At 40.8% G+C, this 14,890-nt stretch overlaps 2 protein-coding genes across 2 annotated transcripts; both read left to right on the top strand.

The window, feature by feature from the left end:
- The first annotated feature begins 410 nt into the window (after positions 1-410).
- On the top strand, positions 411-2,342 carry exoc1l (exocyst complex component 1 like). The gene is made up of 3 exons (XM_067585904.1): positions 411-586; positions 880-1,058; positions 1,934-2,342. The coding sequence occupies exons 1-3, from the start codon at positions 466-468 to the stop codon at positions 2,201-2,203; spliced, it is 570 nt and encodes a 189-aa protein (XP_067442005.1). The 5' UTR covers positions 411-465; the 3' UTR covers positions 2,204-2,342.
- A 3,420-nt stretch (positions 2,343-5,762) lies between these two features.
- On the top strand, positions 5,763-14,859 carry smc2 (structural maintenance of chromosomes 2). Its single transcript, XM_067578675.1, has 25 exons — positions 5,763-6,094; positions 6,903-7,052; positions 7,154-7,276; positions 7,422-7,460; positions 7,547-7,657; positions 7,767-7,811; positions 7,910-8,143; positions 8,531-8,680; positions 8,781-9,014; positions 9,125-9,284; positions 9,415-9,532; positions 10,039-10,177; positions 10,275-10,394; positions 10,476-10,680; positions 10,858-10,993; positions 11,238-11,362; positions 11,670-11,863; positions 12,019-12,162; positions 12,285-12,359; positions 12,480-12,599; positions 12,759-12,959; positions 13,057-13,173; positions 13,759-13,919; positions 14,018-14,165; positions 14,296-14,859. Exons 1-25 carry the CDS (start codon positions 5,927-5,929, stop codon positions 14,479-14,481), a joined length of 3,603 nt encoding a protein of 1,200 aa, XP_067434776.1. The 5' UTR covers positions 5,763-5,926; the 3' UTR covers positions 14,482-14,859.
- The last annotated feature ends 31 nt before the right edge of the window (positions 14,860-14,890 follow it).

Below are 14,890 nucleotides of genomic sequence, written 5' to 3'. Positions count from 1 at the left end.
TCCTTCCCGGGCTGGTTGGTACAAAGACATTAATGAAAAATTAACATGGGTCATCAAACCTGACTGCAGAGTGGATTGTGTGTGTGTGTGCGTGTGTGTGTGTGTGTGTGTGTGTGTGTGTGTGGGTGTGTGTGTGTGTGTGTGTGTGTGTGTGTGTGTGTGTGTGTGTGTGTGTGTGTGTGTGTGTGGGTGTGTGTGTGTGTGTGTGTGGGTGTGTGTGTGTTGTAGAGGGAGAGCTCATTTCACACACAACCACATACTTTCACGTGGTCTGACCAACCAGAGGAAACATCACCACCTCCTTCTCAACCGCTGTCAGGTTTAGGTGTCATCCAGTGTCACAATCCTCGTTATATATATATTTTTCATCTCTTGTCTCTCTCTCTCCTCCCTTACGGTTTCTGTTTTTGTAAAGCTTTTGCTCACCTCAGTTCAGGCTTGACTCTCCTCTTCCTCTCCCCGGTGATGTCGTCTCTTCTGAGGGAGGAGATGCAGAGAGTTTTATTCCGACCTGCGAAACAGAGACTGGTGGAATTTATTGAGATTGAAGAGCCGCAGCAGGGACGACATTTCCTCTGTGTCTCAGGTAAACCACTTTCTTTTGCATGTGCTTATTTTGTTTATCTGATCAATTTAAAAGCAGTTTTAGGGGTTAAATAATCAACATAATGCCACTTTTTTTTTTTTTTTAAATGTCTTTATTCTTTAGCAGATAGCACAACATATGACTTTACTTACAGGGAGGTCATGTGCCAGCATTTTACACATTCTGTGTGAAGTGTAAAGACTCTACTTTCACTGCAGAGGATGTGTCCGCTGCTGTGCTGCACCTGTTTACTTGGAAAACTGTGTTTGTTGTTTTTACCCATTTTTCTGCAGTTGCAAAAAACAAAGTGGTGCAGTTATCTATAGTACAATGTCAGATATGTCAGAAACCCAGAAAGTCTGGATCCAAGAGGTCCCACACCAAGCGCTCCAGCATCCAGGACTGCTACAGGAGGAGGGAGACCTGGTCCCTGTACGACCTGACTCTTGTTGACGGACGGGACCCTGACGTGGTAATTAACCAAATTTAATTGTTAGTATTTCCTTAGATTCCTATAGAGAAGTATGGTGTCTGTGAATGTAAATATTACTAAAAATTGCTCCAAACTACTTTTACCCTTTAAATTATGAAAGCTTTGAAACACTGTAATTTATCCCAAATTATAATTTCACATTGTAACTCATTTAATTCATTGATTTATATATTTTTGTACTACATGTTATGTTTTTGATGTATCGTGTGAACCTAAAGAGGGATCATCTGGTTTCTGTTCTCTATCTTAAATGAATCTAATAAGACTGAGATCTGGGAATCATTCATTAACGATTAATCAGCTTTATTCATAAAATGTCAACAAATGATGAAAAACATCCATCACAATTTCAAATGTCACAGTTCAAAACCCCCAAAATATTCAGTTTACTATCAAAGAAGACTAATGTTGCAGTTTCATCTTCATTTAATCGATTTATCAATTAATCGGCTAATCATTTCAGCTCTAAATGAGTCACCTCAACAATGAGATGTGAAAATGTTGGTACTTGTAACATCTGCAGTGCTGGAGAAATTAATTTATGTTTTTATCAACAACATAATTTCATAGAAATAAAGAAAGTTGTTAATGTTCTCTTCTCATCTTCTCGTACAGCCAGTTCATATCTCTGACTCTTTTTTTTTAATGCTGTAGTTTTTATAGTAAAAATAGATGAAATCATTTTACTGTAGTCTTGTCATCTCTTATTTAAACTGACTTTTATTAACAGATTTTAATTCATTGGATTCATTGGATGGTCAGTGCACGTCACCGTGAAAGTACGAAGCTCTGATTTGAAGTGCCAAACAAATGAAATTTGAATTTTTTTATAAATATTGCTGTCTGTCCTCCAGGATGACCCCTGTTTCCTGCTGCACTTTGACAAGGTGCGTACAGTGAGGGCCGTCAGCTGCTCGGCCAAATACTCTTTTGTGCGTGCCCTGGTTGCCGTCTGCGACCAGCACTGTCAGACGTCACTGAACCTGCTGAACTTTGATTGGGCCTACATCAAGCCCACGTCCTTCTACTCCAATAGAGGAGACTGTGTTGTTCTGTCACAGATATGCTTTTATGCATTAAATTTGGTATGTCTGTCCATGTGTCCGGTGCCACTGGATGCATAATGGAATTACATAATGACTGCGTGCGTGCAGTGTGTGTGTGTGTGTGTGTGTGTGTGTGTGTGTGTGTGTGTGCAGGTTTACTGCGTATAACTTGTGTTGAAGGTGTTGAAGAGCTCGTGGCTTCTGTTGCACTAGTAGGGCTTTGATGAAGAGTTATTCCTAGTAGCTTGTTAGCCAATGTGTTAACTGTGTAATCTACTTTTGTGATCTTTTAATTATTTAACTAAGAAAATATTTTATTCTGTGTGTTATTGTAAAAATGTGAATTTCAAACAGAGAGCAAATAAACAATTTAAAATGCCTTGTCTTCCTCGGCCCTCTTTAAAGCAGGTAATCATCATATTGTGTGATGAATTTAGTCATCATCTTTGTTGAGTATTTTAAATTATTCATGGAGGAATATCTGTGGTACCTCAGGCCTTCTACCGTTATCCCACTGCTATTGGTTTCCATTACCAGAGGTAACTTATGCTTTCAACTGTGGCTGTCTTTTGTTCTCTTTTTTTCCCCTGGAAATTTCTCTGGAAATTCAACAATTAAAAACTGACATTTGGTTGACTCGATATATTGATTCCTTTTAAGCAATAAAAACGGTAATTCAGAGTTCAGATTCTTAGTCTATACGGTGAGGAGAAGTCTGTGAAACAGCATTTAGACCTTCATATTGGACCTAAAAGTTACAGGAAATATAAAAGACCCCTTAACTGAATAAGAAAAATATGAAAAATCCAAGTAATTAAAAAAATGACTTTTGGTATCTGGTTAAAGTTTTTAGGGAGTTTTGGATACTTGAACTCATGACTGTTGTTCTGCCTTCTGTAATTCAAATTCAAATTCAAATTTGCTTTATTGGCATGAATGTCATCAGGAGTCAATGAATACCATTAACATAACATTAAGAGTGATATATATTAATTATATATTGAATATCTGTGTATCTATGCATATATATCTAGTATATCCGATGCATGTATTTGTGTGTCCAGGTCATTCACTGTCCCTCAGGTTGTGGCTGTCTCCTTCTCCTGGGAGTATTTTTAATTTTGAGAGCTCATTAAGCTCTTTGAAATCTGAAATTACAGAGTTGAACTTGTTAAAACAAATGTTCCTTATTTCATAATGCATCTCTGTCTCAACCTCACCTGTCAAACGATGACCACATATTCTGTTTTCTGTTGGTTGCCATGGTTTTTTGTGTGGTCCTTCTTCAATTACCAGTTTGTGGTCCTGAGCCTGTACTTGGTTAGGATCTGTTTCTGCTTTCTGTCCCTGACAACAGAGAAATATCCTGTCAATTCATTATCTTTTTTTAGGGCCAAATAACATTCTAATCTATTTTGGCTGTTAGTTTCTTCTTTCCAATGTTCCAGATAGGTTTCTTTAGATTGTGTTATAATTTAGTTTACTCTGATTGGTGTTTGGAAAGCAGTGTTGGTGTGAGTGTGTTTGAGAAAGGGCAGTTAGTCTTTTCTGGGCTCAGCTCTTGAGTTTGGAGGGTTTTTAATGGAGGGTGTCTGGTGGGCTGGATTTAAGATGATTAAAACATCTGAGTTCTCTATTTTTAATGTTAATTATCATTATGTAGGTATTTATAGTTCTTCAAGCTTTTTCTTTGAGTGCATTCACTGTCACGATGAAACTCCCTGATGCTGTTATGGTTATACCAAGGCAGGTATAACTCATACTATGTTCAATGATGTGATTATTTATGGTAAACTGGTATTTGTTCTCCTTACATCTGGGGAGTTTTTGATCCATTTTCAAATGTTCTTCATATTTACTGCCAGAGCCCAGTACTGACAGTACTTCTCTACTATGTCCAGCTGTTGCTGTAGTTCTTGTTCAGTAGGAGACAGTAGAACAAGGTCATCAGCATAAAACAGAGACTTCATCTCTCTATTTAGGAGGGAGAGACCAGAAGTAGAAGTTCATTTATATACACATGAAATAAAATCAGAGTTAAATTGCAACCCTGACAAACACTTCTTCTCAGGAATTCAGTTGTTTGTCTCTAATTTTAACAGCACACCTATTTTCCAAATACATTGATTTAACCAGATCATACATTTTGCCTCCTTTACCACAATGTAGAAGTCTGTATTAGAGCCCTTCATGCCAAATAGAGTTGAAAGCTTTCTTGAAATCAGTAAAACAAGTGAATAATTCACCATTTTTTGTTTGGTGTACATGTTTGTTAATTAAAGTGTGAGGGGTATATACATGGTTGGTGCTGTGGTGTTTTGGGACAAAGCCAGTTTCATTTATTTTTTATTTGGAATACAACAAAATAATTTACCTACTGTAGACAACTGCTGACTCAGATGCCATGGTAGTTACTAAGGTCTGATTCGTCTCCACTCTTATGAGGAGGGGAAATAAGCCCTTTGCACCAGATGTCAGGAAAACATCCAGACTGTAATATAATATTGAACAACTTCAACACTGCACCCTGCATTTCTGGGTGGCTGCGTTTGAGCATTTCATTTTTAATGCTGTCTGGACCACAAGATTGACTGTGTGGTCAATTCTTTCCAAGTAATTGGGAAATCAAAGGGGTTCTGGTTGTCTTTAATAATTTTTTCTAATGTTTGGAGTTTTCTCTTTTATAATACATGGTTCTGAATTAATTAGATTTATTAGTATGTCTTTGTACAGATTTTCAAAATGTGCTCTCCAGATGTCACCATTTTGGATGGATAATGCTTGTGGTTGCTTTGTGTTGAAGTTGTTCCACATGTCCCAGAATTGATTTTGATTAAATTCTCAATTCTCGTTCTCAATATCTTCGAGTTTCAAGTGGGTATAATTTTGTTTTTTGTTCCTAATCGTACGTTTATATTTGTTTAAAAATGTCATCGTACCTAACGCATAAGGCTGGGTTTGGTTGGCGATTTTCATTTGCTATTTTTCTCAGGTCTTTTCTAATGGACTTGCGTTCTTGATTAAACCACATTTAATAATGATCATGCAAAAAAACAAAAAAAACAAAACAAAAACAAAAAACAAAACATGCAGAGACATTCTGTGGTTTTTAATGTCGAGAACGGCATCATAGTTTTAAAACCTTTTTTTAACATGGTAGAATCATAATTAAAATATTAAAATTCAGTAAGCTAGGCTATCATCAAAATACTTGTAGCAGTAGCACTTTTACCCGGCGCTGATGAACAGTTTCTCTACAAAGCATAATTTCTAAATCTATTATTATATTGCTAATGGTTTTTTTGTTTGTTTTTGTTTCTTCCCCCCGAAGGGACTGGTCCACCATTAACACGGGACAACTTTTCTTCATTACACCTGTGGTTCAGCTTTCTACCTGAGGGTAGCGCCAAAACATTTCCACAGGGCTACAAATGCATGGAGTCATTTAGTTGCCTTGAAATCTGCCTGACGAAAATGTAAAAAAAACATATATCGATATATGTGACACTGGCCCTCTCGTATACTATTTTCAAATTTCGAGTCGGTCATATTTATTCCTTTATTACTATAACAAATTTGTGTTCATATCGTGTGAAGATACTTTACATTTTTTGTCCGGTTTCCGGCGCAGAGAGGACGGACTATCGGCTCTGTGCCTGCCGCCAAAATTCAAGTTAGAAGAGAGGAGGACGCCGTTTTCGCCTGTAAACACTGGGCTGAAACCTTGTGCTTCTCCTTTTAAGTTGTTGGATTGGTATTCTAATCACCAGAAAGAGTCTGCGGAGAGAGGACAGCTTAAAGATGCACATAAAGTCAATTATCCTTGAAGGATTCAAGTCCTACGCGCAGAGGACCGAGATCAGCGGCTTTGACCCGCTGTTCAACGCCATCACAGGACTCAACGGCAGCGGCAAGTCCAATATTTTGGACTCGATATGTTTTCTTCTGGGCATTTCCACCCTTAGTCATGTAAGTACACTGTCTGCGATGTAGTTACTGAACGTTAGAAAGCTCTAGGTCGGAAGTTACACCGTAGTTGACTTAAAACTGGTTAATAATCCGGTAGAACTTTGTGTTACGTTAGCTGCGGTGGTGAGTTAAGTCTGTGTCGTCAGTAGCATCACCATCGTTTCTGCTACATTAAAGGACGGGTTCACAATTTTTCATGCCTGTCTTCGTCAGTTGCCCAAATGAACATTGAAAGAGGTTTTTCTTGCCATAATTATTCTTCCTGTTCACACTGACCATTAGAAGATCCCTTCGTAATGCACTTACAATGTACGTTATGTGACGGGGGCCAAAATCTACAAGCCTCCTTCGGTACAAAATGTATTTAAAAGTTTATTTAAAGCTAATATGAAACTTCAGCCGTCCACTTTAGTTGAATTAAGTAGATATCTTTCAACTTTACAGTCTTTTTAGTGCCACAGTCCCTCTTTACTACACTTTACTATACTTTCACCGCAGCTCAACAGGGAAACACAAAGAGACTGTAAATGTGTCAGATATCCACTGATATGACTAAACGTTTAAATGCATTTCTGCACAAAATGACTGTGGATTTTGGCTCTATCACTTAAACTGAAAGTACATTTGAAGGATCTTTTAACAGCCAGTATGAACAGGAGGAATGATTACAGCGAGGAAAACCTCTTTGTTCACATTGTTAACTTGCTGTTGACTTGAAGAACTGAACCGATCCTTTAATGTTAGCTACGTTAATTCACACTACACTGTACAGTAACATGCATCCCTTTGTTTCATTTTCATTTGAAAGGTTCGAGCCTCCAACCTCCAGGACTTGGTTTACAAAAATGGACAGGGTGGTATCACCAAGGCCACTGTGTCTATTACCTTTGACAACTCCAACAAAAGCCAGAGTCCTCTGGGGTTTGAAACCCACGATGAGATCACCATCACCAGACAGGTGGGGAAAGAAAGAAAAAAAAAAAGACGCCATGATTTTTGATCGTTTTGACTGTGAAACTAACACTGAAACTGTTGCACGTTTCCCTTTCTGTCTTCAAGGTGGTAATTGGTGGCAGAAACAAGTACCTGATCAATGGGGTCAATGCCAACAACACCAAGGTGCAGGACCTGTTCTGCTCTGTTGGCCTCAATGTCAACAACCCACATTTCCTCATCATGCAGGTCAGTCTTGTGTCTGAAGAAAGATGGTTTCAGCTTTTCACAGTTTAAACTTTTTGTAACCCTCCCAAATGACACATTCTTATGTTTTCTGTTGTAGCAGTGCTAATCACATCCTTCAGACTAATGTGTACATGTTATTTTGCAGGGGAGGATCACCAAAGTTCTAAATATGAAGCCACCAGAGGTAAACCATATCTCACTATCAGAACTCCTCCAAACATTTCCTGCCTTGTTTGGATCCTCCAATAACGAGTTACTCCTTCCTTTCAGATCCTTGCCATGATTGAGGAGGCAGCAGGAACCAGGATGTATGAATGTAAAAAGATTAGTGCTCAGAAGACCATTGAGAAGAAGGAAGCCAAGCTTAAGGAGATTCAGACTGTATGTTTTACATCCAAACTCATTTTGACTTCTTCAGTGGAGAACTTTCATAAGTGCAGCTGCAGCTAATGTTAAAGTTTTTAACCATTTCCTCCGATTGCTCTTTCAGATTTTGGATGAGGAAATTACTCCAACCATGCAGAAACTGCAAGAGGTCGGTTGACTATAAAAATCACTCACACATTTCATAAACAGGTCTGAAATATGACCAAAAAAAGCACTACATCTCTAAATCTCCCTCCCTCTCTGCAGGAACGGTCGTCCTATCTGGAGTACCAGAAGCTCATGCGTGAAATCCAGCATCTGTCCCGGCTGTACGTGGCCTGGCTGTTTGTGTGTGCAGAGGAGACCAAGCTGAAGTCTGCAGAGAATCTGAAGGTGATGCAGGACAACATCACCAAGATGCAAGCCAGCATGGCCGAGAACGAGAGCAAAATCCAGGAGCTCTCAGGCCAGATTCAGGAGCTGCAGAAGAAAAAAGACCAGGTACTCTGACAGAGAGGGAGGGATGGAGTTACAGGAACGCTTCTCAAACTCATTTCATGGATTTTTCTTTGGATTTTTGGATCTAACAGTTTGCATTTTTATTAGTTAACTCAGAGGCCTTTAATACTTTACACCTTTTTAAAATGTTTCTTGGGAAAGATGATGGTTTGAAAAGTTATTCTTGGAGCTTGTTGAAGTGTATTTCATTGAGTCTTTTCGCCCCCAGATGACCCTTTTGGCATCAAAAAGGGTTTTTGAAAAATGCTCAGAATTATCTTTAGCGCATCAAAATTCAATATCATACTTTTTTTTTTAAATCAAACTGCAATAACGAGTCTGGAATCATATTGCTTTATCACTGATTGTTGGTTATCTGCTCCTCTGTAGGAGGTGAATGGAGTATTAAAATCACTGGAGGAAACTCTGGCTGATGTTCAACGTGTGGATGCCAAAGCTCAGAGTGCTCTTGACCTGAAAAAACAGAATCTCAAAGATGAAACCAAGAAGAGGAAGGAGCTTGTCAAGAGTATGGAGGAGGTAATGGGAACATACTGTAGATTTTCCCCATCATGCAAATATAACCATCTATGGAAATCTGTTAAACGTGTGTAATCACTTGCTTTTCCTCCATCTTTAGGACAAGAAGATGCTTGTGGTTAAAGAAAAAGAGGTTTCCAAGTTGACAGATCAGCTTCGGGCCATACAGGAGGAGGGGCAGAAGGACAGCGCTGCTCTTGATGCAGCTGAGCAGCATTTTAAGGCTGTGTCTGCAGGTCTGTCCACCAATGAGGACGGAACGGAGGCCACACTGGCCGGGCAGATGATGACCTGCAAGAACGACATGAGCAAGGCTGACACTGAAGCCAAGCAGGTGAGGACAGGACGCGATCAGTTTATATTCACTATCAAACATTTATACATTATAATAGTCTCATAGGTTCTATCTTATCTTGTCTCTGTGTCCTCCGTCTTTCTGTCCAGGCCCAAATGACCCTGAAACATGCCCAGGCTGAGCTCAAGACGAAGCAAGCAGAGGTGAAAAAAATGGACAGTGGCTACAAAAAAGATCAGGATTCCCTGCAGGCGGTGAGAAGCAACAGGGAGAAACTGCAAGCTGAGCTGAGCAAACTCAACTACCAAGGTACCATGTGTGTTATTTGTGAGAGCAGTTAGTGCAAGTAAAAAGACTCCTTGTACTCACTGCAGCTGCCGTTCCATATATTATCATTATTAACATTATTGTCCATGGTTCTGTGTTTGTGTGTATGCAGACGGGAAGGAGGAAAGTCTGCTGGACAGAAGAAGACAGCTGTCCAGAGAGGTCGCTAAACTCAAAGAGACCTACGAGCGGCTCGTGTCTCGTTTCCCCAACCTGCGCTTTGACTACAAGTAAAGATTTACTGATTTACTTTGAATGTGAATGTTCTACTTCATTATGCTCCTTTTATCAGAGCTACATAATCAGTTAAAAGGATTATTTCAGCTGATCAGACATACAGGCTGATGTTGGGTGAAGCTATTGCTGCAGTCATCATATAACTTAACTTAAGAGAGGTTGGACAATGTTGATACAATCTTCTATCAGTGTATTATATAAATTGCAATATTTGGATCATGTTTCAGCCGTACAGCTCTTACTTTGCTCTCTGAACTGGAACTCATCTGACTGATTCTTAAAGCTGAAGACGTTTAGTTTGTCTGGATGATCATTTTGTTTAAGTGTATGTGTGTATGATGGGGTGATGACTTGTTTATGAAGCCTTAATCAATAAATGGAAAATCACATACTATATTATGGTAAGGAACATCATGTCATCACTGTCTCATCATGTTGCTTTGTGCCAAAAGAAAATCAAATGAAAATGAAATAACTCAATTAAAATAATGTCCTGTAGGGACCCTGAGCGAGGATTTGACCGCAGTAAAGTGAAGGGGCTGCTGGCGAACCTGATCTCAGTCCGTGACGTCTCTTATGCAACAGCGCTGGAGGTGGTGGCGGGAGGACGACTCTACAACATCGTAGTTGACACTGAGGTAGGTGTAAGAGTGGACAAGCGTGCATGTTGGTTCACTGTGGCCTCGTTGAGGTGTTTATAGTTTAAACTGAGTTTGGTGATTTTGTTGTTGCTAGGATACAGGTAAAAAGCTGCTGGAGAAGGGAGAGCTGCAGCGGAGATACACCATCATTCCTCTCAACAAGATCTCTGCCAAGACACTCAATGACAGAGTGGTGAACACCGCCAAGAGCCTGGTGAGTGAACATCACCTTTAGTTATCTTTGCTGACGCTCCATCCGGACTCTTCCTCACACGGCCTCTTCCTCTTCTGTCAGGTGGGAGCAGACAACGTCCACACAGCTCTGTCCCTGGTGGGATATGAAGCTGACCTGCGTAAGGCCATGGAGTACGTGTTTGGCTCCACGCTGGTGTGTAACACCCTGGACAACGCCAAAAAAGTGGCTTTTGACAAACAGGTGATGACCAAGACTGTCACTCTGGGAGGAGACATCTTTGACCCGCAGGGAACTCTGAGTGGAGGTGAGAGAAAGGAGAGCTGTGTGTAACTGTTATATCTAGAATGCCAGTTTTAACTTGCATGACTCTGAATAAACTGAGTTCTCACACACAAGCATTTAAAAACTCCTCGATGCTTTTCATGCAACACAATAGACTTTCTAAAACAAGTGTCTGTCTCTTTTGCTCTTTTTCTTCCAGGAGCTCGTTCCCAGTCAGCATCAGTGTTGTCCAGTCTGCAGGAGCTGAGGGACGTTCAGGACAACTTGAATGAGAAGGAGGTCCAGCTTCAGCAGACTGAGCAGGAGCTCGCTGGTCTTAAGGGAACAGCTGAGAAGTATGCAGACACTCACAACGTGTTTCCACTGATTGAAATGATTTGGATGAACAGTGATATGTTTACACCATGAATCCCACAGTTATCTCAGTAGCAACTTGCTTTCAGAGTTTCACACTTGATTGACATTTTACTCTCCTTTATTTTATTCAAACTTGTGTCTTTTCTTTCTGCTGGTTTACATTATTGCGTCAAAAGGGCAAGAACCGACTGACACTGACTTCTCCCTCTTCTCCGCCTGCAGGTACCGTCAGCTGAAGCAGCAGTATGAGCTGAAGGTAGAAGAAGAACAGATTCTGCAGGCCAAACTGCAGCAGAGCTCCTTCCACCAGCAGCAGGAGGAGCTGGAGAGGCTGCGCAAGGCCATCGGTCAGCAGACACACCGACACACATCGCTTTAACCAGTTAACAGCGTGACAGAAACATTATCTGCTAATGTTTTCATAATCAGTTAATTGTTTTAGTAATTTAGTTTAAGTAAAGCAAAAATGCCACAAATTGACAGGTTCCAGCTTCTCAAATGTGACGATTTACTGCTTTAATTTGTCATTTATGACAGTAAAGTTGAATCTTCTGTCAAAACAAGACAGATCTACAATGACCAGGTCTAAAATGGACAACGACCTGCTTTAATCTAATCTTAATTGAACTGTGTGTGATGTGTTTGTTAAATCAGAGGAGAGTGAGGAGACTCTGCGTGTCACCAAGGATGTGCAGAAACGCGCTGAAGAAAAATACAAGTTGCTGGAGAACAAGATGAAGAACGCGGAGGCAGAGAGGGAGAAGGAGCTGAAAGCTGCACAGCAGAAACTCAACTCAGCTAAAGCCAAAGCTGATGCCTTCAATAAGAAGCTGAAGCAGAAGCAGCAGGTACACTGACCACACAGTCATAGATGTCACTAGTTCTCTTAGTGCTTTAATGTTTAGTTTTTCTTTGTAGGAGTTGTCTCTCACAAACACCCAGAATCTGCTGCTAGCTCTGCTAAATAGATCAAGGGTATTTCTTTTCTTGCTGATGTGTGCAGGAGTCTGACGCTGTGGCTCTGGAGCTGGAGGAGCTGCAGAAGGAGCAGGCTGGTTATGAGCAGCAGATCCAAGCTGTAGACGAGGCCATGAAGGCCATTCAGGAGCAGGTAGACAGCATGGCCTGCACGGTGGCTCAGAACAAGGTAACAAGGAAACAAAGCACAGCAATAAACCATCTATAACTCCAAACATCATCAGGCAGTAGATGGCAGTAACTGTAGATGTTCAGTTATGTAATAAAGTCTGTTTGTGTCCGGCCGTGCAGGAGGCGGTGCGTAACGCTCAGGAGGAACTTGCCAAACAGAAGGAAGTGATCATGGTTCAGGACAAAGAGCTCAAGGTGAAGATTATATAGAAACTCCTCACCCTCGTGTTCTCTCGTAATAATGAAGTGTTTTCCTCTTTCTTGATTGTTTTTGTTTTAATTAATAGATGATTTGTATCCATTTGAATGTTCCAGGTGAAGAGCACCGAGGCCAACAAGATGAGGGAGCAGAACAACGAAGTCCAGCTGAAGATTAAGGAGCTCGAGCACAACATCAGTAAACACCGCAAAGACAGCAAAGACGCTGCTGACAAGGTACTGGCACACCAGTTCACCCAGTTAGTTCTTCACTCCACCATCTGCAATTATTATTATTATTATTATTATTATTATTATTATTATTATTACAATGAAATTCATCAAAGTTTCATCTCAGCCAGCGTGATTAGCTCTTCTGAACATCTCTTCTTCCAGGTTTCTCGGATGCTGGAGGAAAACGACTGGATCCAATCGGAGCGTCAGTTCTTCGGCCAGCCCAACACTTCTTATGACTTTAAGATCAACAACCCCCGCGAGGCCGGCCAGCGGCTGAAGAAGCTGGAGGAAACCACCTCCAAACTGGAGAGGAACGTCAACAAGAGGGCCATGAACATGCTGAGCGAGGCGGAGGAAAGGGTGAGAAGACAGAGACCAGCATCCAACAACTACAATCACAGCTTCTAACAGTTTCCTCATTTGTCATCTGTCTTGTCTGACGTTGTCCCTCCTGCAGTACAATGACCTGATGAAGAAGAAGAGGATTGTGGAGAATGACAAAACAAAGATCTTGCGGACCATCGAGGAGCTGGACCAGAAGAAGAACGAGGCTCTTAATCTGGCTTGGCAGAAGGTCTGCGCTCTCTCAGCACCTCCATGTGTTTCTCTTCTATCGACGTTATACACTCAGACAATATACATTTGTCAACTATTAGAGGGTCTGAGATACAGTTTACTAAGACTAATACTGTTGTGGGAGTCTTTGTTTTTAATATTACTGCTGTGCTGGATTGTTTCATGACCGTATAGACGGTCTTTATATTGGATTTTTATAAGATTTTTGGGTTCATGTGATGAAATACGTTGATTTGTCAGGTATTTCCAGACATTTCCAGGATCTGGTTCATTTCTCAAATGGTTTTTCACTTATTTTCCAGAAAATATCCAACACATATTGATCAAACCTGATATTACACACACTGTGCTAGAAGATTGTATCCATATCGCCAACGTTGTCTTCTTCTTGTTTTGTGTGGTAGAACGTCTCTCACCATCTGTGTTCCTTCATTCCTCCTGTGTCCTCTGTTAGGGATTTGAATCTTGCGTACATTCTCACTGTTCAGTCAGCAGGCTTGTTGGTTTGGATCTCATTATAAAAGCTGCCTGTTGTTGTTGTTGTTATTGTTGCTTTAGCTGTAATATTTTCTTTCCTCTGCAGGTAAACAAGGACTTTGGCTCCATTTTCTCGTCTCTGCTGACAGGAGCCACTGCTAAGCTGGCTCCTACGCAGGGCTCTGGTGTGCTGGAGGGTCTTGAGTTCAGGGTGGCTTTGGGCAGCACCTGGAAGGAGAACCTGACGGAGCTCAGCGGAGGGCAAAGGTCAGCGGGATTCTTGTGTATTCAGACAGACAGTAGTGAACATGAAGGCGAGAGGTGATGATGGTGAATGAGAGCCCTGCTTGTGTGTGTTGTTTCAGATCTCTGGTGGCCTTGTCTCTCATTCTGGCCATGCTGCTGTTCAAACCTGCTCCCATCTACATCTTAGACGAGGTGGACGCTGCTCTGGATCTCTCACACACACAGAACATCGGACAGATGCTGCGCACACATTTCAGACACTCCCAGGTATGTCATGTGCTTATTTTAATGCATACTGATAAATGTGTTGTGCAGAGGACATTTACACTTTCATCCGTCCGGTATGTGTTTTATTTGTGCTTTAATGTGTACCTTTTATATTATTTATTTATTTCAGTTCGTGGTGGTGTCCCTGAAGGACGGCATGTTCACCAACGCCAACGTCCTGTTCAAGACGAAGTTTGTGGACGGCATGTCCACGGTGACCCGGACGGCGCTCAGCCAGAGCGACGCCATCCTCCCCCTGAAAGGCCATGACAAGACCCAACAAAAAGAGAAGAGGAGCAAACAGATCACCAGCTAATCGCTGCGCTCAGATCAGCTGCTTCTCTAGAAACCATATTGCATAACATGTGGTATCTGTTAATAACGTCTGGTTACTGTGTGTGTGTGTGTGTGTGTGTATATACGTGTTTCCTCTCTGTGTGTAGCCGTCGCTTTTTATATTCTCAACTTCTTTGGTTGTTGTTGTAACTGAATGGTTGCCTTTGATTGTCTGTCTGTCTCATTTTAAGGATAAATGTTATTAAACTCCATGATAACAGGAGCTTTTCCTCTTTAATGTCTATACCAGTGTTTGTCTAATGTTCAAATTATTCATTACAAAAATCATCTGAAAATATGAAAATGTTACTGGAGAGAAACTAAAATCCATCTTGAATAAATTGATAAAATAGCAAATGCAACTACGGTGTTTGTTTTTAGTTTAGTTC

This window comes from Thunnus thynnus, chromosome 3 (genome assembly GCF_963924715.1).
Source record: "Thunnus thynnus chromosome 3, fThuThy2.1, whole genome shotgun sequence".
Lineage (NCBI taxonomy): Eukaryota > Metazoa > Chordata > Actinopteri > Scombriformes > Scombridae > Thunnus > Thunnus thynnus.
This window is presented reverse-complemented; position numbering and strand designations above follow the sequence as displayed.